This window comes from Telmatherina bonti (genome assembly GCF_933228915.1).
Source record: "Telmatherina bonti genome assembly, chromosome: 12".
In the NCBI taxonomy this organism is placed as follows: Eukaryota; Metazoa; Chordata; class Actinopteri; order Atheriniformes; family Telmatherinidae; genus Telmatherina; species Telmatherina bonti.
The window spans coordinates 27,137,789-27,164,104 of NC_136610.1; the positions used below are offsets into that span (position 1 = coordinate 27,137,789).

At 38.9% G+C, this 26,316-nt stretch overlaps 2 protein-coding genes across 2 annotated transcripts; both read right to left on the reverse strand.

Annotated features, from left to right (window-relative positions):
• Positions 1-6,575: 6,575 nt before the first annotated feature.
• tmco6 (transmembrane and coiled-coil domains 6) lies at positions 6,576-10,328 on the reverse strand (the record flags this gene model as incomplete). The annotated part of the gene is made up of 12 exons (XM_079249488.1): positions 6,576-6,727; positions 6,835-7,002; positions 7,203-7,297; positions 7,808-7,988; positions 8,337-8,451; positions 8,548-8,664; positions 8,779-8,870; positions 9,040-9,144; positions 9,223-9,406; positions 9,496-9,608; positions 9,684-9,793; positions 10,238-10,328. The coding sequence occupies 12 exons, from the start codon at positions 10,326-10,328 to the stop codon at positions 6,596-6,598; spliced, it is 1,503 nt and encodes a 500-aa protein (XP_079105614.1). The 3' UTR covers positions 6,576-6,595.
• An 833-nt stretch (positions 10,329-11,161) lies between these two features.
• On the reverse strand, positions 11,162-18,113 carry LOC306763091 (uncharacterized protein). The gene is made up of 8 exons (XM_079249777.1): positions 17,890-18,113; positions 15,619-15,671; positions 15,443-15,516; positions 14,901-14,965; positions 14,645-14,810; positions 13,079-14,398; positions 12,890-12,993; positions 11,162-12,772 (listed from the first exon to the last, which is right to left on the reverse strand). The coding sequence occupies exons 1-8, from the start codon at positions 17,995-17,997 to the stop codon at positions 12,740-12,742; spliced, it is 1,923 nt and encodes a 640-aa protein (XP_079105903.1). The 5' UTR covers positions 17,998-18,113; the 3' UTR covers positions 11,162-12,739.
• Between the last annotated feature and the right edge of the window lie 8,203 nt (positions 18,114-26,316).

Below are 26,316 nucleotides of genomic sequence, written 5' to 3' on the forward strand. Positions count from 1 at the left end.
CCTGTGTGGAAAGAAGAAGTGTGGAAATTTGAGATTTGTTCTTTTTTTTCTATTAAGGGGAGGAGCTAAAGATTATGTAAGTTCAAGGGAGTCAAAAACCGAGGTTGTGGACAGAGCAATAATGCAGTTAGTCACTTAATCTCAGCAAGAACTTTGAAATCCAGTGACAGATGATTACTCATGATAGGCCTAATACGACAATTATTTTCACAAACATTTGTGCTAAGAACAGCCACTACTGATATGCTCTAGTATTTAATTTAGGCCACAAACCACTTTTATTTTACCTTTTCTTTTTTTTTTTTTTTTTTCTGTTTACAATGACTTTGTACTGTTCTTAAATGATCATTCTTATGTAGTGGCAAAATGCTTATTGGTAAGGTCAGACAGGCTTCATCACTGTCCAGTTTTAAATCCTTTCTTAAGACCCACCTATTTTCACTGGCATTTTACCCAGAATGAGTTTGCTGTTATTGCTTTTATTGTTTGTTTCATTGTTTTATAGTCTATGGTTTCAAACTTTACCATTTTATTGTTTTATGTTTTATTGTTTTGTGTTAATATGTTAATTATGTTATGTTTAGCACTTTGTTAGCAGTGGCTGTCAGAAAGTGTTTTATAAATAAAGTTGGCTTGTCTTGGTAAGGCATTAATCAGAACAGTTTTTCAGAAAATAAAGAAACATTCTAAATTTTTAAGTAGTTCTCTGTAAACATAAAAAACTTCCAGGAATTATTTCAATAATATATGTAGCCTTCAGATTTGTTGCGGTAGAGTGTAGCATTTTAAATATCTATCTTAAAATACAAATAATTTGTATCGGAGACTTATTTGGGGGAAAAAAAAGAGAACTGGCTACACATGTTAAAGAGGATGAAAACTCCTGAATCTTAATCTTCACAATCAAATTTCCACACACTGCTCCAGATTTTCATTCGGTGATGGATCCTAGCCTGTTAATGTCCACAAAAACATCACCGATTCTTTTACAAATCTTGTTTTGCTTTTGCACAGATTAAAGATCAGTCACTATTTTCCTATCTTTTTTGTTAGTAAAGATACATGTTACCTGCTTTAACACCTGTTAAATGCCGTTTCATTTACTTTCAGCTAAACAAAACTTTTCTCTGTGATTGTTATCTGTAATAAGTGATGGATGCTTCGTGTATATATAAGATGATCTACTGTTGCATCCAATAAAGTTGTTGCTTAGTCAGCCAATCAAATAGTGTTGGAGTAAAGCTCGGATGGAAGTTCTTTGTGGTACCGACATATGGTTTTGTAGGAAATACTGAAACTGATTTCCTAAATTTGGCAACACCATCTGACAAAGTAATTTGTCACCCATTATGTATTCAAGTAAATGAAAATGTTTAAGAAATGAGAACAGGACACGGTTATAAGGATAAACAGTTCACTATCAATGCCATATGTTAGATCAAGAGAATGAGAATAAGTTTGCAGACATTTTGTGAAAAGCCAATTGAATTTAGAACATTTAGTATTTAAGGGTTCGTCATTACATTCAAGTAATTTGGGAGATGCTTTTATCCAAATGTGGCGATTGAAGAGAGGACGACAAGTATGACAACGCCAGCTAGGGGTGACTCCCTAGCAATCGGCCAACGGGGCCACAAGTTTGATTAAAAACCCGGACAGTGATTGTGGGTTTCACAATAAAAACAAAGTTTATTTAATACAACCAATGGTTAAAAGCTAAATAAAAACCATCTATAAAACCCTGTGAGTCCACAGCCTGGAGATGAGCACAGGGGTGGGCCTGCAGAAGCGAGCAACCTGCCAACTGAAATAAACATGCAGAACAGCAAAACAAAATAAATCAAATATGAAAACTTAAACCATACAAAACGTTGAAGGCAGGTTGCCTCCGTACTGAGTCCCAGCCGTGCCCAACAACACCCAGATATGGGAGGGCCGAAATGGTTAGTCTTCAGAAACCACAGCCGCTAGGAGAGGTCTCTGCCCAGGGTGGAGCGGGTCCACTCCAATGGTTGCTATGAGCCAGACAAGACAGCAGTGTCCATGGGACCTGGAGCAATGGCATGTGGTCCACACCTCCCCAGTATGCCTGAAGAAAAAGGTTATTTACTTTGTGTATTGAGCAAAACCTTGTGGACATGTAGCTATCCTACCTGGAAGGCAAGGGCAGCCTACCCACAAACAGATTTATGGCCAACTGATGCTGGAGAATTAGATGGTTTAGCTAACCCGGCAGCCACAGCTGGCAAACTCCCACGCTACAGAGAATCCCTGTGAGTAACCCAGAGAAAAAATTGCTGAACAGTCATTAAGAGATTTTACTGACAATTTGTCAATGGGTAGAACTAACCACACTTGCTACAGCAGGGTAGAACCAGGCACACCAACAGCATGCACACCTGCCCATCTAAAAGTCCCCTTGATTGGCATCAATGGCTTACACCTGGTCTGTGCAGATTGGTGTGGGAAGGGGAAGCCTTCCTCACCACACAAAGCAAAGTGATAAACAAAACCATAAACTAATATTCATGCATGGACTTGGAAGCTGGAGTATTGAGAACCCACAAAAGTTAACCCAGTACAAGGTCTCAGTATTCAGCACAAAGTATGATTAGAGGTGTGAAAAGTCAAACTTGGTAAGGCACAGATGGACAGTATTGCTAGCAGAACTGGGTAGTTTCCATCTTTAGTTGATACACCAAGAATCACCTCCCTCAGAGGTTTATACGTCGTTATGTCGCCTTGTTTAAGTTCAGCATGGGGGGGGTTGCATTCAAGATAGCAATTTGGGTCTTTAGGCTAAGAAGAAATCTCAAATTTACACAGACACAAGTGGTGCAAAAGATATTGAGATCTCTACAGTCCATATAGGAAAGGCCACACGCACACTGAAGGCAGAAGCTGAAACACTGCATCAGAGCAGGTTCCTATATTGTCATTTTAAACCAGTGTCATGCATTAGTCCATTACTAGCACACCTAACCAATCCCAGGCCTGGCTTATACAGAGCATACAGACAAGTTCAGCCACAGGTCATGAAAAAGCATTTATTCTTTTGACAGACAAGCAGCTTGCAAATGACATGCAGTTCTCAACTTGATGCTTTACAAAGATGTTTCCTCCTCCAGTCAGGCCCTAAAAAGTAGGAACTGGCACACAGATTGACAGTTCCCTTTCTGCACAGCTCTACTGGGCACTTGGGAAGAACTTCTTCTGCTGGCCAGAACCATGGCTGCTGGTAACATGCTCCTTCAAGTAGTGGATGGCCTGAGAGTAGTCTTTGCCAGACTCGTGGTTTTGGCTGAAGGTGCTGTAGGATCCAGGAGGGTACAGGCCATACAGGAGCATCCTGTCAAACTGGCCAGCAGACATGGGGCGGAAGCCACCTTGTTGAACGCCTGATACGAGGACAGTTGCCAGGCCCTGTCCGAACCCCCGGCCAGGTCCTGCAAGGTCAGCTGGGTAGCCAAATTCCTCGGTTTGCTGCTGGTAGTTTCCCAGTTCAGCTTCCTTGGTGACACTGGAAGTCTCCCCAGACTGGAGAAGGGGTCCCTGTGGTGCAGGAGGAGCTGGAGGGAGAATGTCACTGATGTCCTGGATGTCAGCTGATCCAGCCTCAGAGAAGTCTGTGGGAGGAACAGCCCACTGGGTTTCTAGGGAGAAAGCCATGTTGAGAAGCAGAGGTTTATGTATATGACTTTTATCCAATAGCTGCAGAGTCCCTGTAGTCAGCAATTGAACCATGCATTACCTGGTTGTTGGTCCTGTGATCCGGCATCATATTCTGCCACAGGAACATACAACTGAGGGCTGGCGACATATGCAGCAGCCCCTTGCAGGCCAGGGATAAAGGTGCTTGCTTGACTCACACCAGCTGGCACACCTGCTTGAGCCACTGGGAACCCACCAGCAGCTGGCAAACCTGCTCCAGCCACTGGGGACACACCTGCAGGTTGTCCAGGGCTGCTATATTCTGGAACCACCACAACTGGCTGATACATACTGGGACCTTGCACAAATTGGGAACCATAAGCATCTCCAACAGCACTGTAGGGTACAGATGCCAGGTTAGGGCCTCCTCCCCGATAAGGGGCGTAGTTAACATTTGCACCACTGCTGCTGCTGTATTGGCCTGTGAATTGAGACCCTGCATACAAGAGAACACAGGTTTAGCACAAGTTCAGTCAACTGAACACAGTTAAGCATAGATAACAGACTACCTTTATTGGGATCACCACATGTTGCCACAATCAACAAGGTAAAGATGGAGACTCTGAAGCCACTGCACAGAGGGGGAAGGAAAGAAAATTAACCACCTTATAACCATTCAGGGAAATTAGGGCCAAAATAAGCTGCTACCAAGTACCACATACCTCAGATAAACCCCTACAGTCTTCATGGTTCAAGTCAGCAGTGATGACAGTGGAAAAGTTGAAGGTTTATAAATGTAGCCAGAGACCAGCCCTGACCAATCAGAAATTAATGACCTCACAATTCACAGCTGGTGTTGAGTGACTATCAGGAAAAGTGGATCAGGCCTTAGCAATTGTTTCCTTGATGATTTCTAAAGCAATTTAACCAGCAAATTTTTACTTTGATCTTGGTCATTCTTAACTTTGTACAAAATATAAAAAAAGAGGTGATGAAGCTGCTTTTGTTGTTCTTGGGTCTGTTTACATGAATTTCCCAATACCATACCCCCTCACCCCCCCACTTCCTTTTAAAATTACAACCTCATCATAACACAACACTTCAATATTTTATTTAAAGTTTGTGAAAGTACAGAGAAAAAAAATGAACAAACCAAACCCTTTGAGAAGGCTTCACAGGCATCTGGTAACACTGATCATATAGGTCTGAGTTCTATGAGCTTATGAAGTAATATGTCTATCTATCTATCTATCTATCTATCTATCTATCTATCTATCTTTGGCACAAAAGTGAGAAAAAATTGCTGTTTGGCTAATTATTTCTCCTGCTAAATAATGCAGTTGATGTTGCGTTTAAACATTGTTGGAAATTATGACACTTTCACAAAAAGGTATTACACATTTGTGGAATTAGCAACACAGCTATACATGGAAGAAATACCCCCAAACAACCTAAACATTTCCCTGCAGTATTCTCATGCTGGTATTACCACTTGTTTCGAGATTTTATTCATTCAATTTATTTTTATTTGATAGGGACAAGTATGCGCCATGAATGATGGCGCATACTGCGGCATTTTAGCCAAGGCTAAATTCAAGTGCTACAGATAGACATATTGGAATGAGATTCTGTGGTGATCCCATATTTTCAGAATCTGGGACCTAAATCCATCCTTCAGGATGAAAATGTTCATCCCAACAAAACCAGGATCCTCAGAGTATCTCAAGAATCTGGGAGTGGTTGCTGTGAGTCCAGACCTCCAGATCCAACCCCCACCGGTTGACTTTTGGATGGGAAATGGGATGCCATCATAAAACAATTTACATATTACAGGGATGGTGGGGACTTAGAGGTTAGACACTTGCGAATAAATGACCCAAAATAAAGTCCCCAGGCTACAGCTAAAGATAAACCACTCTGGGAATCTGAGCCTCAGTCCTTAATCCTGAACTGTTCCCCTAGTGCTGGAATATCCCCATCTAATGCAGCTAGAATTAGTTAAAAGCAGATGAAAGTCCCCATCGGCACTAATAAAATATACATTATTATCCTACAGCAAATTGTGCCAGTCACCAGGCTTGTGGAAGCATAAGTCGGTGCCAAGCTGTTGTTGGTGCATATGAATCTTCCACTTACAACCAATACAAAGTGAATAAAATGTTAAAGTGGCTAATATCTGTTGTTTCTTTTATTACTTTAGAATCACCAAATCCACCAAACAACTCAACATAAGAGTGACTATCAACAGGCAAACATAACAGGGGGTTGTTGAGAGGCACCACACACAAATCTCGCTGTTTTTCTTTCCACAGGAGAATGGTCTGTACAAGTTATGCCTTGCTTTAAAGGTGACAAAGTACATTTTTCAATTAAGTATACTATGAAAAAAATTCCAGCGGGTACTAAGAGATAATACACCAAAAACAAGTTTCCTTACTTTTTTGTTCTTTATGTAAAAATACAAATATTTAAAACATTAAAACTTTTAGAGCGAGTCAGTAACTCTCAAAACATATTAACACCAAACATAAACCCATTATTATGAAGGTTAAATGTTTTATATTTTATTAAATAAATACACAACATAAATGGCAATGTCTTATTGAGAGAAACTCATGTTTTTACATAAAGTTTGTCACTGATCTTTTCTGTAAATTCTAGTACAATACACACTGCTACCACATTACATCTCATTTTTCTTCTTAAAAATGTCTGTCAGCATTAAAAACATTCCAAAGACTTTACAAGCTGAAGTGTAAATATGCTCTGAATCTTCATTAAATGTTTTCATGATGTATTCATGATCATGGATGTCTTCTTGCTGATTCAGGGACGAGTCCTGTTTTCCACCTAGGTCACAAGAGCATAGGAATACAAGAACAGAGCATAATACAACAACTACTAATAATAATATTAATAAGAATTGCTATAACAATAATTATTGTTATGTGCGGTGATAGACCAGAAAGTGATTCTCCAAGAGATATGTTGCCCTGCATCTCATTTCCCCTTCGCTGTTGTACTGGATTGCTTCTAAAAGTGAAAGTCCACCTTGCCTCGCAAACTCTTCTGGTAACTATAAATGAGGAAAAAATGCACATCTCATGATTATTATCTAACAGTGGTGTAAATATTGTTCAAAATTTAACAATTAAAAAAGTAAATGCTAATGTGGCCTCTTACCTCTGGACAACTAACTACCATCATATACAGGACATCCAGACTCAGGGTCACAATTTCTGGATCAGCCATTTTAAGTGTGCCAAAGAGGGCCGACAGCAATCCAAGCTGTGCCAACTGGTTGCAAAACTCCTTTTTCTCATGTGCAATGTTTGATATAATCCTGAGGCTCTAAGTGGGACAAAAATGAAAAGCTCACAAAGAAAATTCCAGTTATGTATGAGATGTAGAAAACTGAAATAAAAAAAACAAAAGACTTGGTCTGGCCAAAACAACAGCAGAGCAAACTTAATATACATTTATCTTATGTATAATTATGAATGTAAAGATTAAGTTGAAATGTCAGGTGTCTGGCTTCAGTTTGCACTGACCATTGTATTAATGCCTTGAGAGAAAGGAAGCAGTTGGATCAGTCCTGGAACCAAGTTAAGACTTAAGAGAGCAGAGCAGAACTCAGTGGAGGAAGCTGGAATGGAGACGTACAAAAAATATATTAATGGATAAAATATTGTACACATAAATTCAATATAACTAATCCCAAATACAAGGATAAAAATATCTCCCATATCATTTAATCTGCCCACAAAGGCTGTTTTTCTAACAGTAAAATGAGCAAAAATGTTAAACCATATATACTCATAACGGTGTAAGATGAATACATAATAAATCCTATTTTTCCCCAAGTAGATTACCATGAAAATTTTTCTGAATATTAAAGATTTTTCATTATTTGTGGGAGTGACAATTTGTACAAACAATTATTCAGCTGCATTGTTCAAACACATATAGACCAGTGGCTGAAAACAGAACCCAGACAACATCTCAGAGCAACTTTAGTAACAGATATCATGAATTAAGTAACGAAATTGTTGTTGCTACACTCAGTCTGTCTTCATAAGGCAAGTCATGGAACTTCAAAAGCAAAGTTACCACAGCAGTGCATAGATCAGGAGTGACTCAACCATTCGGGTCAGACCTGTGAGGTTGTTGAGGACCCAGGCTGTCTCTCTGGCTAAGGATGGCTGGGTGTGAAGGTAGGTCTGAACAAGGGCACACAGTGCTTCCACGAGATGGACATCACCCACTTGAGAGCTGAGATCATCCACAGGACAGGATGACAGGAGATTTCCAACACACCTCAGCAGAGGACAGACAAGCTACAGAGAGCCAACACGTTTTTATTACTTTAAAAAACACAAACCAGTTATTCTTGAAAACAAAGATTACAAATAACGTGGCCTATCTAATAAACTGTACCAGCATTTTGTTAGTTGAGAATGAGTTATGAATCATTAAAAACAGACAATTTGTGCATAAAATACTAAATAAACTTTGTAGATTAGTTTAATTGTAAATGCAAATGTATATATGCCCTAAAGTCACATCAATGCTCTATGTTGCGATTGCATTAAAGATCTAATTCTGACAACTCACTCATAGAAAAATAATGCAAAAGAGCAGCAAGAAAAAAAAGACAAAAATAAATACAATTCTAAACTCAGTACCAGCTCCATTCCCTGCTCTTTATTTCCTTCAGCCACAGCCCCACCTAGTGACATTAATAGGGAACTGCACTGCAACAGAACCCCTCGAGACAACAGCTCTTGGTGATCCTCAGAGCTGTAAAAAGGAAATTACTACAAGTAATTATGATAAGAAAAAAATATGATCAAATACAATTAAATGATTCTAAAAAATATTTAAAAAAATTCTCACCAGCAAGTTAGGTAATGTAAACACCATGCAGACTCAATAGCAGGAGCCAACCCAAACTCTGGGTCAGGGGTCAAGACAGATAACAAGTGTGAAGGTAAACTGGAGGCCAGAACCATTCTGAAACAACAGAGATAAATATGAAACAATTTACATAAGTGTTTAAGAAGTAATATTTCTGATAGTTTCTATAAAGTCTGAAGAGATGGTCTGGCTTGTCATGACTACACCTACGGAACTATTTTCTCAGCTGCATCTTTTGTTTGGAGAAGCTGAGAGAGGGTGAAACCGACAGCTTCCACCACTGCAAGGTTATGCCTCTGGTTCTGGACAAACAGAATCAAAGCAAAGTGGAACATTTTCATTTGAATCAGCTGCACAGACACTACAAACTGTCTTCCCCCTTTTTTTTTTTTGCATTAACAGACACAATGTAGATTTCTGTGCGAATATCAAAGATGGGTTGCTTATCAGCAATGAACATTTGAAGCTTACCTCTATGCAGTTTGCCAGTGCTGGTATAATCCCCTGGGCCAGTAGCTTCTCTTTCACAACTTCACTGTCTGGAAATATATTACCTAGTGTATAAAGACACAGCTCCTGTGCAAGTATGGAAAGTGAAAAATTGCTTTTAAACATTGCACATGGACTTATTCGTGTGACTGATCACTGACTTACAGTGAACTTGGTGCTCTGGCCAGACAGGTAGGTGAGCAGGTAGGGAGTAGCAGGCAGGCAGGCTGACGCCACATTGGTGTGGCGAGAGTGAGAAAGTTCATGAAGACAACGAACAGCCTGCAGACGGCACTGAGCGTTAGAGCCGGTGAGGAGTCCAACCAGTAAATGCATACTGTTTTCCTGCCTGAATGGATTAACAGACATAACTTGTGAGAACTAAAGGCAGATTTAATTTGAGATCATTAAATGTATTGAAAAAAGTTACAACTGTACTTGATGAAAGTGAGCTGTGCTGATGGGTCACGCAAAACTTTACTTAAGGCTCTCAGGTGGGCTTCCTTCTCTGACCCACAGTGCTTAAGCTTGTGAATCAAACCAAGGACATCCTGAGGAAAAGGGAATGCAGCAGATAGGTTATATCTTTTATTTTACTCAATCAACCCACAAAATGGATCACTCACTTGTGGTTCTCCCGAAGCAGTGTCCATCGTGACCTCTGGCTGCTCCTCATCTTCATTCAAAAGGCGTCTTTTGCTCACAAGCTGTTTGTCTCTGCGGGCTTGTCTCAGGTCTAATGGAAGATGGAAAGATATGATGTTTCATCTCAGCCATCTGAGAACATATTTTTGCAGGAAAACATCTGTTGAGGGCATTAAATAACATTTAAAAAAGACAAACTTGGATTTTTTTTTAATTTTTATTAATTGTGTTCATGAATATATTGTATTGTCTGGCATTTTATATACACATATATCTTTATTCTCAACTAAGGTTTAGTTATTTAGCTAATAAAAACAGTAGGTGGAGTTATTGACTAGGATGCAGCTCTTCACATGCAGAAGTGACAGCTAGCTAAAGGATATGGAGACTGCCATAAATACGACTTAATAAAGCCAGTTTCTCACACACGACCATAAATACACACTTAACTATTTTCTGGTTGTTATGGTTATTTTATTTATTCGAAGAGCTTTTATGAAAGAAAAGTGTTTTAAAGAGTATTTCTTGACGTCACCTCTCTCGTGTTCTCGCCTTTTCAGTCTGAGCTCCTCCAAGCTGTCGATCTGTCGACCAGCTTTATGGCGAACCTTGTTTAATCTCCACATCTGATGGGCATTAACTAGCATTTCACTAAAACTATTCAGTTCATTTGGACAATAAAAACTGGAGCTGCAGCAGAAAACTGAACTCATAAATATTTGAACTCTTCTTCGTTGTTGTTATTTCTTACAAGCGCTGCAGCGCCACCTTACGGACTCGGAGACAGGCAACATCTGAAGGCCACGACAGGTGAGATGTTTAGTTTTCCACACGCTATTCCTCTTTGTCCACAACACCAGAAGGAAAAAAAAACATCAAGACAGTTTACTGAAAAAAACTACGGTGTTTAATTTGTATTAAAAGCATATGAAATGCAAATATGAAAGTTCAAAGGCTAAAAACTGTTTAAAAAATTTGTGCTGCTGACAAAACACCAGTCATTTACATTTCATAAATATAGTCACTTAAAAATGGAAATGTATTTTCCTGAAACTACACCAAATGTTTGTGTTTTATGCCAAATCTCAGGCATGACAAAGGAATAGGAGTTTATATACAATTATAAGTTTAACATTGTCATACTTTATAACACTTTGAGACAGATATGAGAGTTAAGAAAACCAGACTGAAGCGTTTCACAGGCAAAATTCCTGAGACAATAAGTACACTACCAGTCAAAAGTTTGGACACACTTTCCCATTAAATCAAATTGGAAAGTGCGTCCAAACTTTTGACTGGTACTGTATACAAAAGATAAAACAAATCTTAATTTCAATCACTGACTGAATATAAGAATTTTACATTTCATAAAACAATATAACTCTCTTTACAGTTTGTGCCAGAAAGGACGGCACAATAAAACCACAATGTAGAAAATTTAACTGTGGCTTAGCTCATGAAATACAAGGATAAAGATAAAAAAAAAACAAAAACAAAAAAAAAACAGACTACGCTGAAATAAAAATATAATAGTCAACCTTTGAAGTGGATCAAGAAGTTCCATTACAGCAAATAATTTGTTGTTGCTGCACAATTTTGGCACAAAATGTTAACTTGACGTCTTGACAATGTGTTTGATGGTCACCAGACCTGATTGTTTGAAGCAAAGAGCAAAATGACTTGTCACACAATAGTAAAGTCATTGTGAAACCAAGGAAAAGGATGGTTAATTTAGAGCTTTGGTTTCAAACAATGTCAGAATAAACTGAAAATGCGTCTGACACTTCAGTGCCTGCAACGCAGTGAACATTACTGTGGAGTGTATGGCAAGCCATTCTTCCAGTAAAGCTGTTCGCAGCTCCACTCGGGTTCTTGGAGGGGCCAGACCCAAACATGCTCAGTTGGGGTGAGGTCAGGAGACCAAACCGGCCAATTCATTAGGAAATCTTGCCTTATTTTTCATGCATAAGGTCGAACAACAGGATTTCATCCCTGCATGTCTGTCCAATGAGGCTGCTGTTTTCAATGACCACAAGATCTGTCCTGCCTCTCATGGAGATTCCTTATCACACCATGACTGAAGAGCCCCCAAAGCTGTCATGCAGCACAATGTTCTGTTGCACGTTCTGTTCTCCAGGGCATCGGACACTCTCTTGGACCTGTCATAGAAGTCTACACAGAAACGAGACTCATCAGTGAAGAACACATTGCCCCAGTCATGCAAGGTCCACCTGCGGTGCTCTGTGGCAAACTGCAGCAATGCTTGCATGTGTGCTCTTGTCAGAGGAACGATCACTGCTGGTCTTCGAGCCCTCAAGTCAGCTTCATGCAATTGTCTTCGTCATGTTTGAGTGCAAACACACACTCCTGTTGCATTCTGCTGTTGTTCTGTAGGCTGACTGTACCGAGAACCGGTTCCTTTGGGCTTGTAGGGTGAGGAATCTGTCTTGGGCAGATGTTGTAGCCCTCTGTTTTTCACCACTATGACTTTGAGTGACACTACCAGACCTTCTGTATGAAACCCATACCCGGGAAATGACACTTTCTGTCGTCCCAATGGCAGCTGAAACTTCCCCGTGTCATTCCTCCTTGCCGCATCCCAATCGCCCTACTCAGGTCAGTATCACTTATTCTTCCTAACATTTGCACGGGGCGTTGTTGATGCTTTTCAATTCAAAAGAAGTTGTTAAAGTCTTACATGATCACCCGTGCTCAATTCATGTCTTCATTGCTTGATAGTGTCACAAATCATGCTGCACCTTGTGTCCGACAATCATGTTTGGAGGTGACACAAACTAATGAAGCATTACGTTTTGTTCACCAAAACATTGCCAATACATCCCACTAACAAGCTGCATGGAGATAATGTACCAATCATTTCTGGTGCTCATTTACCTTCTATAAGAAATTTTGATCCACTTCAAAAGTTGAGTACAGTATATATGTGCATTTACAGTTTTAGACAATCTTTCTAAGCACTGAAACAGGAGAGACAGGTGAGATATCCCCTGGTTTGATTTGATCAGCCCAGATATCGTCATGGTTCTGCCATCTTGGAAGACTTCTTTTTCTAAAGAGGATAAAAAAGTAATATAACTTTTGAGCTTCATATTTTTTTTCAATCTACTATATTTTAATGACGGTTTGTCTCTGCAATGATATAACCCTGTATGTAAAGTGTTGATACCTTTTTGTGGGTGCTGTCTGGTGTGGACTGGACGGCTTGTGTTGCCTTGGCTTCTTTGGAAGGAACTGCAGCTGTTTCTGGAGCCTCATCTGATTTGACTTTTTCTGAGGACAGGACAGGAGAGGTTGCAACAAGCTCATAAAACATTCAAACTAAAAACTGCCACGATTACTGACAGTTTTTACTCACTTTTCTTTTTCTTTTTTGGAGGACTTTCGATCTCCAAGCTCGATAAAGCCTGAGATTCTGTGTCGGTGGAATTATTTGTCTTTTTCTTAATGTCTTCAGCAATCTCCACTTGGATTTCCTCTTTTGCACTCGCCTCTGATTTATTCTCTTCATCAGGATTCTTCCGTTTCTTCTTCACTTTCTTTTTAACAATCTCTTCTGAATATTCCTTTATGTCCCCACCCTCCTTTTTCGATTTCTTTTGTTCAACACTTTGCTCTGAGTTTCCTTTGTTTTCTTCCACATTTTGCTGACTATTTTCTTCTACAAACTCTGAATTCCCACCACTGTACAATTTCTTTTTCTTCTTTCTTACTTTTTCCTCAACATTTTGATTTACATCTTCTTTCAATTCCTCAGTCACCATCTCTACATTTCCCTCAGTGTTGGCTTTCTTTTTCTTCTTTTTGACTTTCTTCTCATTAACATGTTGCTCTACTTTCTCCTCACTATTAACTTCAATTGCATTTGTAACTATTTGTTCTTTAGTTTCCTTTATTTCTGCAGCCACCTCTTGTAAAATCCCCTCACTGTCAACGATCCGTTTCTTCTTTTTTACTTTCTTTTCTTCAGCTGTGTCAGATGGATTTTCCTCATTATCATGTTTTCTCTTTTCTCTCTTTTTGGCTTTCTTTTCTTGTAAAATGGACTCGGACTTATTCTCACTGCTACTTTGGTTCTTTTCCATGACATCGTCTCCTGTCTCTCCTCTTACGCTTGCTGTGTTTTCCTTTTTCTCCACAGATTTATCAGCAGCCTTCTGCCTTGTGGCTTCATTCTTCTCTTTGCTGCCTTTCTGTTTTCCATCATTTCCAGCCTCTTCTGAATTTATTTCCATCTTTTTTTTCTTTGTCTCCTTGTCTTTCTTGTCCTTCTTCTTCTTTTTCTTGGGTTCAGATGGAGCCTCAACAGTTGTTTCCACTCTGGGACTTTCAGGGACTATTGTTTGTATTTGAGTCTGTTTTGCAGGTGAAGATGTGGATGAAGCTGCTTTGCCACCTATGGTGCTCAGGTTTTGCATGTTCGTCGGGTTTTCAAAGGAAGACCCATGTTTAGTATGATTTGGCCTAATCTTTTTGGGTATACTGTCCTTTGCTGGTGTCTGTGGAACGGCTTTCTCCTCTTCATCTTTGCTGTTTTCAACTGTCCCTTTATCTGACTGAACAGGAGTGTCTGTTTTAGCAGGAGGCTTAGCTCGTGGTTTTCTGACTCTCTTTTTTTTGGGTTGGGGTGCAGAGGAATCCAGAGAGTTGATTATTTCCATTTTGGCGATGTAATCGTCTGTGAAAACACAGCAAAGACAAACATGGCATATATGCGTCAAAAATAGAACATCTTTGTCAGGCTAACAGCTCCTGTACAAAAGATTGTTTGTATGAAATGCCAAAGACAACCCCCTGACAGACGGTCCTGTCAGGGGGTTGTCTTTCCCCCCTGCTGTTTCATCTCTCAGCATTTCCAGCATTTTCCGCATCTCTGTGAATTCATCCATTTTCCCACATGGGCTACATTTACTTCTCCTCCTACCTGTCATCTCCTTGGCCAGTTTCTTCCATTTCTCTACATCCAGACTGCTGCCAGAGTCTGAATCTTCACCAGCAGCCACAACCTTGTCCGACTGTTTTGATTTCTCTGCTGAACTGACACTTCCAACGGCTTTATCTTTGCTTTTTTTCTTTTTTGTTGGAACAGACTAAAAAAACAACAACAAAAAAAAAAGAGCACAAAGTTTGTAAAGTGGAATAACTGCAATAAGAAGAGGTGAAAAAGAAAAAAAAATCACCTTTTTTGGTGATACTTTCTTTTTTCCAGGTTCATTTGTCGTCTTCCTTCGTGTGGTAGATTTGGCTAGATATGAAAAGTAGACAAGCATTAGACAGCATTTCAAGACTACATCTCAAATCTTTTCAGCCTCAAAGAACGCTGCTGTCACAATGAAGACGTACAGACGGGAAACTGGTTTTAGAACATGTCTGATACATCTCCCCATTGACAGGTCACATTGGTAATAGCATGGGCAGGAAAACTGCCTCAGCTCTACATGATCTGAGTCAGATACATGTGTGAAACAAGTACTCTGAGTTGTACATTAATACAATAAAACAACCTAAATGTCCAAGTGGCCACAGCCAAATAAAATCAGGTTCTGAGAGAAAGATGTCTCATCCGGGACCAGATGAGTGTGCTCCTGCTCAAATACTTTGTGTTTTAGTGAGTCTGACAGTAGAGATATTAAATAATTACAGACTATTAATCTGTGCACCTAATTTGGACCTCACTTTAAATTATTGTTAAATATGGTTAATTAAAAAAAAGAAAGTATACCTTTAGTTGGTGTTGTTTGCTCTCCTGATTTGGAAAGTTTGGTTGAGTTAGACTGTTTTTTTCTTTTGGAGTCACTAACAGGAATAAAACAAGCAGGTTGTCATTGATGCCACTGCAGCAAACCAGCGTAGATTACACCATTTACTTTATAAGAAATATTGATATAACATGCTCACTTCAGCCAGGATTTGTAGATGTCTGACAAAGACTTGGATGTTTTTGTCTCCTCCTGCAGAACAGAAAAACAAAAAAAAAACCCAAAACACATTAATGGATACAAAAATACAATGCAATCTTGATATCGGATGTACAGATCAACTCACCCAGAACACATTTTGACTAGTTTTGCTAAATCACTGGTGCAATTTTCAACCAGCAACAACATGTTTACCTTCTGCTCTGTCGTGTTTTAATTTTGTTCAAAACCGGTCTGCATGCAGGTTTAATTACTTTTTGACGGATTGAAACTGAACAGCAAAAGAGACGTGTTATAACAGGCTCACTCCACCCAAAAAAAAAAAAAAATTTTGATGCGTGACTCAAACATTACATTATACCAAACTGTGCGATCCAAAATAAGTTCCATTATAACAACATAGAAAAGAGGAATTCTGATCCATCCGATGCATAGTTAAAACCACAAGGTTTACGCCAATAACACGGTAATAATGAAACAATTGTTTTTATCTACCTCTGATTTCGTCTGATTTCTGTTGGATGCAGGCGGACTACTCATGAGGAGAAACAACATAAACAAATAACTAGTCTTTTGAGACTGAACATACTCCTAAATACATTTTTATAATAATGTAATAATAGTCTTTTGCAATTTACTTACAAACACAATGTAAATAAAAAAATTTGAAACATTTGAACCTCATTTAGATTTTTTATTTGAAGCTTCTTCAAGACATCAAAATGGTAAATGTACTTTTCTGTTCCACAAAATATCCATTAGAAGTAATTGTTCACATAAAAACTTTATATCCTGTTCAAATTTTAAAATGATCAGATAAATACAAGTGCCACAAACCATTTATGAGCTAATAACAGTCCAACAGTCCACTAGTTATTAGGATGATGAAATCATAAAGAAACATTTGGGATGTGCTGGAAGATGCATAGTAACTGCAGCTGTTTTTTGTTGACTAAGCACATGAAATGCAAATTTCATAAAGCTATGGGGCTCTCAAAGACAGCATCAAGTCAGATGTATAATATACAAAATGTTACACAATTCACCAACACTATATTCACCTTTAAGCTACAACATCAAAATCACTGACTGGGCAGAGGAACTAACTGAACATTGACAGGAAATCACAGGTCCTGACATTTATGTGTGCCTATCATGCACACCTGTTGTGATCCTGTTCCCTGGTGGGCGTGTCTGGCATCCTGGCACCTGGATCAGCACCTGATCGGCATCTTGGCAATCAGCAGCAGCACTATTTAAGATCTGCCCAGCCTGCTGTTCATCGCCAGATAGTTGAACGCCTTTGGTACGACTCTCGGCCTGAAGGATTCTTCCCAGTGTGATTTCCTGATCGTTAACCTGTGTTTTTTCCCCGTCAGAGATCCTGCCTGCATGCCCGATTGCTGCCCTACCGCTTGCCTGCCTGCCTGCCTGCCTGCCCGCCTCTCTGTCCGCCAGGTTTACCTCCCCGCTTGTCTGCCTGCCGACTAACCTATCTTCCGGATCCACCTGGGAAAGAAACCGAAATCAGAAGGAAGCAAATAAAGCATTGTTTGAAACTCCAAGCCGAGTCCGCATATGAATCCCCCGCACTTGACGTCAACCTAACACCATCATTTGAGTGAGACCAAAGTGCAGGACCTGGACTGTAAACTCCCCACATCTCCCCAAACTGATTAAGCATCCACTGTGTGCAATGCAACCTACAGTTCCTTAATGATCCAGTGCCAAATGGCAAAGTAGGCTACCAAGTGTTGATCTCCTGGTGGGTCTCAAACTAAGTTTCTGGTATTAATGTCACTTTCAGTTCAGCTGTTAACATCTAAGCATTAAAAAGCAAGATTTATATCTAACAAGCCAAAAAATATTAAACATGGCTTAATATTCACTGAGACAAAGAGAACTTTACTGCCTTACGTGGTTTAGAAACCTGGTAGATTTTACTAATGATCAAATAAAGTTAATGCACTCAAGATTACTTGCGATTGAGTGTTTTTACTGGAAAACAAAAACAGGTAAACGTCTACCACAAAAGTAATTGCATTGAGCTTAAGTTTTTTCTTGCAATTGAACAGAGATTTGCTTTGTTGCACACTGTAAATGTTAGTTGATCCTTTAACTTGTTCAGCTTGGCAGTGTTTTAAAGCTGCCAATCACGCCGTCGTGTAAGCTGCAACAGTAACAACGTTACAAACTATAGCTTGTAAAGCTTATTTATGAATACATGTGTGTGTACGTGGACAGTGTTGACCTGTGAGATGTGCCTTTGGAGCTCATCTGCAGCTGAATGGAAACCATGCTCCTTCAAATGGCGGTAGACCAACTGGTTCAGCTCGTACTTTGATGCGTTCACAGACATTTTCGAAGCACTACCTTTAAAGATTTTACACACGGAAAACAAACAAAAAGAAAATATTCACGTTAAACTCAGCCACATGGTGCGCAGAGTTATTAAAACTGACACCCGCATGTTGAACTCCGACTTCAGGAAGTAAACAGTTTTACTGCTGCAATGCATCATGGGAGATGTAGTGTTGTGGTTCTCAGCAATGATAAAGCGTTACAAGAATGAAGATCTCTGTGTAAAATCAGCAACGACATCAGCAACAGTCATAATAATACCAATAGAACAGTGGGAGAGAGTTTAACAGTCGGATGACTTAGAGGAGGAAACATTTTACAAAACTCGACTGTCCTGGTTTTGATTTATTTTTTCAAATGAATGCAATACGCTTCCGTACTGCATAACCACAGACTGTATAATATAGAAATAATAATTATGTTGATAACACAATCCTAGAAGGTAGCAGGGAAAACTGGCCATGGTGGACGTGAGCCCTTCAGAGCACTGGAAAAAGCAGTAATTTCATATTCCAGCAGTCTGTATAATTGTTTAAAGAGGCTTTTTCTACTTTTGGAGTAATGTGTAGCGGTTTTCAGGGATGCATTACTCTAAGCTGAATGCAAACAGTTATTTATCATAACATTTTCTGATTTCATTACTCATTTCCTAACCCTAGTTAGGGTATTACTGCACGTTTGAAAACAAGCCTCAATTTCAAGATGGGAACTTCTGTTGTTTCAACATCAGAACAAAACCTGAAAAGACACGTAAATAACTCCTCGAAATCCAGACAGCCACTGACAGCTCCACGTTTTCTCCATGTCTCCGCCCTGCAGCGCCTCTTTATGTCTCCTCATCACAACCTTATCACCTCGACTTCTGTGTTATGATTAATTTTTAGACGTTTTATGCAGTTTGTGATGTTCACACAGCCATCAAACTTCGCATCTTTGCTGTTTGTGGAGCTGTAATATCTCCCATTATCACTGCTTGTCAGACTGATCCCTCAGCAGTGAATGAATCACAAACTGATGCCACGCAAGCTGCGCCAGGTTTCGGATATTTGTGTGGCATTTGATTTACTTCTTCTTCTTCTTCTTCTTTTTTCTTCTTTTTTTTCTTTCCTGTCCTTCAGTTACATCAATGTTGCAAGCGGCAACTAGGTTAAAAGTGCAGCCAGTGCGGAAGTGCCGCATCCGCTGGGGGCCTCCAAAAGGGTCCTTAATAGACTCCAAAATGGCCAACTTCACAGCTTTAACAATAAATAAATCAATTAATAAAGACAAAAAAAAAAAAAAAAAGAAGAAGAAGAAAAAAAAAGAATATGTTCACAGCCTGGTGCAAAAATAAAGGCCAAATTTACCTTCATGATAACTATTAAGGTTTTTCCCCCATAAAGTTAATCTGTTTATGTGTTATTTATTTATTTAATCCTGAAATTCTTTATTATTAGGGACGTGGCCTCTTGATCGACAGGTGGCAAGAAGGTTGAGTGTAGTACAACCACTGATTTGAACCGGTTTATGTCAATATTGTGACAACTCTGTTGGGAATATTTTCAAGTACTGAGCTATAAATGTGTCTGAAATTGGTCATCATCATCAGTTAATTTATAAAGCATATAAACACCAGGTATAGCTAAACAAAGTACTGTATATTAGGTTAATTAAAGCCTAAAACAACATAAAGCACATTAAATGGCTACTAAAAATTATTGCTGCTGTAATAACTCTTCTAACATCTCTTCTCAGATAACTTTCTCTTTAAAACTTATTTTATTGAAAGGTCATTTGATAACTTATAGATCTTTTGTGCACTATTACTACTACAGCCCATAGGATGTTTTAGATAGTTTTTTCCATGCCCCTCTTTTTATGTATTTTGCTTTCATCTTTATTTAATTTTAACTTTGCTGTTAGATTTTAAAGATGTTGTTGCTGTTCATTTAAGTTCACTTCCTGCCAGTGCCCTTTTAGATTTTGCTTTTGATCTGTAAATGACTTTGTTTAATTTGCGCTTTAACAGAATTATATAAGTGCTAGGTAGTACTTTGTGCCAAGTCCTGAACTCGGGGGTTTTCTGTACCTGCTTCACTAAAAGTGAAGGCCAAAACAGTCCACATGCTCATACTTGAAGAAATAACACCATCTAGAAAGTCTTAAGATAAATCCCATCTCCTTGTCCCACTGGTTCCATTTCAGCTACTCTTGTAGTTTAGGTGTTTTGACTCAGCTTTCACCTTTAAGCTCTTCATGCCAGAAAAACATTTCCATCCACATAACCAGACAGTCCACAAACCATCCAATCAAATGGGCTAATCAGTGTTAGCGGGAAAGTCATTCTCTTGCCTGCCAGGTGTGTTTAGATAAAAATATGACCTTGTTTATTCTGAATGGTTTAGGAAACTAAAGGTGGTTGGGGATGACAAGCTGCCAGACAGTGGCTGAAAGGGTTGGTGGTGAGACCTTGGGTCAAACTAAAGGAGAGCAGGTAAGGTCAGTTGCTCAAAGAGCCCCATTCATCAGAAAACCAGAAAAGGAAGCAGTAAATATTCCAAACCAAGCGTGCTCAGTGGGTCACACCAAGCTTGATTTAAAAGTTTTATACAATTCCCCTAACAAAAACACATTAGTACCACAGGTTCATGCTAATGAGTTGATTACAAGGCTGCCTCAGTGCCCATTTTCAATGTTGGTGGGGTAGACCACCAAGGTGTCACAGAGAAAAAAAACTATTTGTACAATGGGAAATGTAGCTATCAGCTATCCTTTACTGCAAAGCACATAAAGATATGTGCAAAGCATATATTTCACAATGAATTAAAGTTATTGGAGGAAGTGAGATGTAACTGGAAAAGAGAAGACTAAATATCTAAATATCCCTGAACACAAGAAAAAAGTTGAACATTTCCTTTTGCTTTGATGGCATAAGGGAATAAAACGATGGAGATATTTGTACAGGTTACCCTTGTAAATGGAAGTCTGTTTCACAGGAAATAAATCTACTTTAAATTCCATGTGTTTAGCAGCTCACATCTGTGCTCACTCTGAAGGTAATTACTTCCAAGTGCTGCCAGTGAGATTTTATGTGCCACAGCCTGTCAGCATGGCCACCTTGATGCAGTGGTCAAAAATGATGTTAGTTAAGCTGGCACCCGTGTGTGAAGAATGAAAATGTAAGAACAAATGAAAAAGTAAGAACAGATATACAGTACACAGTCTCTTTATCGATTCCCTTATGACTCCTTTGCAGTTGTCTGTCCAGGTGGCTTTGCGATAGGGTTATAATAAAGTGTTGTGTCTGGGCTTTCTGGCCAGGTGCTGCAGTTCCTCGAGAGCCAAATCAAACACACCTTGAGTTAGTCTCTCTCTCTCTCTGGCTTTTTTATCTTAGTATTCAAGTTCTGCCTTGGACATCACCTGCAAGCTCTGACCTCCTCTTTTGGCCTGATGTGCAGATATTATGGTTGCCAGAGAGAGAACATTTTATAAACTGTACTTTTAAATTTAAAGGCAAGCACAAATAAACACTTGTTTCCTGTAAAGTTGATTTATCTACATTGGGAGACCTTTTTTGAGGCTCACACCTACAGAAACTAAATAAATTTTTAAAGGTAGGGTATTTGGTCGTCACCATTGGTTCCTTTACAAGCCCTTTAAAACAAGCTACTGCTTAACGAAGTGCTGAACAATAGGTCAATTAAAAACCATTTAAAGCATAAAAACAACACAAAGCACATAAAATTAATATTGAAATTAAAAAAATTACTACTGTTCTGGTGGAAAAAAAGGATGGATGGATTATTGCTGTAATAACTCTTCTAATAACTCTTGTCAGATAACTATATACATAAAATCATGGGCCTGTTCTCACTTTTTTTTTGACAGGCACACCGGCCCAAGATTTATGCCGCCCACTGGAAATCCCTTAAAACCTTCCGATTAACCACTTTAGCATTGTTTTACATCCTTATCCTATTAGTTAGAAGTAGGACGGAGATCCTGGAAAAATTGTTTGATCAGACAACATTTTGAAAATGCACAATTCAAAAGTCCAAACTCCTTTCTTCAGCTGTCGGCCCTGAGCCACACCTCCAAAGCACAGAAAGCTAAGCTAGCTCCTGAGCGTTCACAAGCATGTGTATCGAATTCTGTTGTGATGTGATGCAGCTAGCCAAGCTCTGGCTCTTGCTTCATTGCAAAGTCCTTTACAAGCACTCCACAACTCTGAGAGCAGGAGATTCAATTTGAAATGGGACACATACAGAGGGGCTGAGGGGACGAATAGTTGAGTTTGATATCCATATCACCATCCAGTCATTTAAAGACACAATCTTCAACTTTTTGATCTTAAAACTCTGCGTCCCGGACTTGTTCGATGGCACAGTGATATCTATTGTGCATTTGTAGAGCTGCCGCGACCCAGCAACTTTTACACACAACTTTTACATCCGAGATGCGACGTGATGTTTTGCTTCACAGTAAAATAAAAAACTGTTTGTTTTGAATACGCAACGTCACTGATTTAGCAAAGAAACTCAAGATGATGAAAAGAGAGAAAGGCACAAAACAAGAGTCATCGTAAGATGGTCGGTTGGCTGGAGAGAGCTGACAGGTCAGGTAGGATACAAGATGGAGGCTGAATTAATGGTTGATGGGGGCGTGTGACGTGGAAAATGGCAAAAGTTCTGTGGTGTGTCTGTAATGGGTTGATTAAAATGACTGGATGGTATTTTTTTCAGTCCTGTCTATTCCACAGGTGACTCAATTTTGATTTTTTTTCAAGCATTTCAATAATTAGCTGCTGTCAATATTGGAACCATCTTCTATCTTACCTTTAAATCAGTTCAACTAAATGTTTTAAAAGCAATTTAAGGGCTCTTTTAAACTTGGTGCAATGTGTGCTTTTTAAGCAGAATCATTGTTATCAAAGATGTGTCCATAGACCAAGGTTCTCAGTTGCGAGTTTTAGGGCTTATACTTGTTTTCTATGCCGCTTAGTTAGCCTACAATTCAGGGTTGTGGGGAAGCTAGAGTCTGTCCTGGCATCTAGAAAACATGAGAGACAGGGCACACCCTGAACAATTTGCCAGTCCATTACAAATTTTAGAGTTCTGCAAAGTATATTCATTTTCTCATGCACTTTCTTTCAGATGTTACTGTCTGTTAGGATAACCATATGTAATAACTGGCTATGTAGTCTTTGTCTCTCTAATTCTAAAAACCACAAATAATTTCTTTTATAAACTCTGTTTGAAAGCTTGATCAAAGTTGAAAATATAAATGTCAAATGACCTGTGGAACAAGGGTTCTATTGTGTTTAATAGGGAGGGATCAAGTGGAATATGTTTGAAGTATTAGTTAAGGCTCAGATTCACAAAAAAAAACCCAACAAAAAAAAAACCCGCTTACATCTGGCCTTAGATTTGTAAATTGGGGGTGGGGGGGGAGTAATAATATGCAGTTTACTGGCAGGACTGCCTTGATTAGAAAGGGGTTAGTGTTCATCTAGAAGGGGCACAGCAATATTCAGTAACAGCACCACTTCCTTTTGCCAAAACCAACATTGAGAGTGGGAGCAGAAGCAAGCCCCAGTTTCAGCTTTCCTTTCAAACCTTTATTGCATTTTACTTCAGACACGGAACCTGCTCAGAACGGCACACAAACATAAGAGTCTGAATAAAACATGCCTAGCTTAGCAGGAGTTCTGTTTGTTAGAAGTGTATAAAATGTTTCATCCAAGTATTGAGATATAAAACAAATGAGTCTTTTGACTTGTCCCTGAAACTAGACAAGATGAAAGATCAATAAAAGGTTTTGAAAGACTGGTAGCATATGCTGCCCTAATGAACTAGTCTCCCTGACTCAAGTTCTTCCTTTATAAAAAACTAGACATTGATTGTGTTTTATATGTCTTCTTTTAATTCAGAGGAGGAGAGCGGGAGATGTGTGACTGTCAGAGATTTTGCTCTCTGTTTGCATCCTCTGGAAGAAACTGGAAATATCAGGAGGGAAATGATCAACCAGCAAACACTCAACAGATGTTCAAAGCAAATAAAATGTAAGTTTGAGTCAGTCTGGTAGACAATTTAGATCTACTTTCATCTACTAGATCGAAAAAGCCAGAGTTTCAGTAATAATTAATTATTTCTGCCACTTGCTATCAGACACTGCAGACACAAACTACACCTAATAACAAAATCACAAACCTGTAAATTTCAGTCTGAGAGCCTTTAAAACAACAAGTGGCTGTGAGTTCATTTTAGAGCAGAATGACCTCCTTTAACACATCAGACCTGATGAGACCACTATTTGTCATGCTGTTACTGGAATTGCATAGAGGTTTATAGAATCATCACCTAATTAACATATATCTATTCTTAGCTGAAGACAAACAAATTCCGTTAATAAAATAATCTCCAGTAACCAAGAATGATGTTGATTCAGCTTTTGAAGGCCACTAAAATCCTGCTCTAGATGTATTGTGGGATCTTTTCCCCCCATAAATACTGGGATTACAACATGCGTGGTTAATGGGGGAATTCTTGGTGGAGTCATTTTGGCAACATGACAGTTCATAAACAGTGTTAAATGAGAAGGTGACCTGAAGGTGGACGCTTATGTTAATATTTGCATGAATGTCTCTGTACTGTTAGTTTGTTGTTTATTTTGCGGTGTGGACATGAGTGGGGTTGTTGTTGACCTGCTGAGCAGTTAGACATCTGACCAACAGAAAATAGATGAGTCACATGGTCTAAGTGCCGCTGCCCAGAGACTCGTTCTTTCCCGAAAGCCACCCAGGGTTATTAATGACTCTCTGTGCCACTCTCTTTGGCTTTAGCCAACTTTTAATGACCAATATCGACTTCACTCAAAGTCTTTGGGTTTTGCCAGGAATTTTAGCAGATTCCTTCAGATCTCCAACTTGCTGCTTCTAGTTAAAGTACATAAATAAACATGATGGTCTAAAGCTTCAGGTGCAACTCAATCATCTTTTTTTCCTCTCTCTTTCCTGGCTTGATCTGCCATAAACTCAAAAGCTCCACTCTGAAATTGCTACAGCTGCTGCTTGGCAAACATGCTCGGCTGCATTACCGTGCCCTTTTAGGGGGAGACTCCTACTTCCTTTGGCTTCTCTGTGACCTCGATACCTCCAAAACCAAATATCAACATGTGTAAAGTGTGTTGTTTTACTTTACAGTATTTACCTGCTGTTGACATAAACAGATTTTTAAATTTCTTTTTGCAGTACATATCTTGCCTTGGTGACCTTAATCCTTTATAGGGCACTCAATGAGATACCTTGAAATTAGAAATTTCAACCTAAAATTGTCCTTTTAGTGTGTGCCAAGACCTCTAATATGTTGTTACATTAACAAAACAAAAAAAAAGTTTCAGGCTGAATATGAAAGAAAACTAAGTGGTCAAAAATAGTCACTGGCCCCATAAAGTGTTAAGGTGGTGTGACATGGTACTGGTTAATGGTGTATTCTGCAATGGGTATACAGAAAAAAAGACAACATTTGTGGCTGTTATGAAGATGGTGTTTGTTGATTTGAAAAGAGGTAATGACACTGTTGGTTACGCCAGTGATGGAGGTTTCTACTGGCTGTGGCATTTTTAAAAGGTTTAAGTGTGATCTCTCACAGGCGAGAGATGAGAGATGTGAGTCAGCTCAAGGTGGACAGTGTTCCAGTTTCAACTTGACAGCTCTATAGTGCCACTATTTCAGCAATTAAGAGCATTTTGTAAGACTCATATGTGTACATGAAGTACATGTTCTGCAATTAATGTAGGAACAGAAAGTTTCCTGTCCAACTGCTTGTGAATAAGTACTGTCTGTGTACAGTAAGACAATACAGTAATATTTAATTTTTACAATAAATGTATTCAAATGCTCTGTAAAAAATGTTACTAAAGCATAAAACTTGCTATGAGATTAAAGATTTAATGTGTTTTTGTATTACTTCTGTACACATACTTATGTAATGTCCATTTTAGCTGTTTGAAAAGAGGCCTAAATCTGCAAAGTTTGAGTTTGATTCCCAAAATGAGACTGATATGTGTCCAAATATCCATTTGGTAGAACCTAACTGTTGGGATAACAACTCAATCTTTATTTAGTTTTGACTGCATTCACAAAACAAATCCAAAACAAATCCAAAACAAATCCAAAACCAAACCAAAACTAAACTAAACTAAACTAAACTAAACTAAACTAAACTAAACTAAACTAAACTAAACTAAACTAAACTAAAACAAAAACAAAAACAAAATCTTAAAACTATCCATGTGACACCTTTCCACTGGCTGTCCATGTTTTTTTTTTTTTTAC

Bases quoted from the DNA above. Each gene is read 5' to 3' on its own strand.
- LOC306763091 (XM_079249777.1), bottom strand. From the start codon at position 17,997: ATGTCTGTGAACGCATCAAAGTACGAGCTGAACCAGTTGGTCTACCGC. The intron at 12,994-13,078 runs GTGAGTAAAAAC...TCCTGTCCTCAG, and splicing joins TCCAAAAAAGAAAAAGAAAA to AAAAAGTCAAATCAGATGAG. The intron at 12,773-12,889 runs GTATCAACACTT...TATCCTCTTTAG, and splicing joins CAGACAGCACCCACAAAAAG to AAAAAGAAGTCTTCCAAGAT.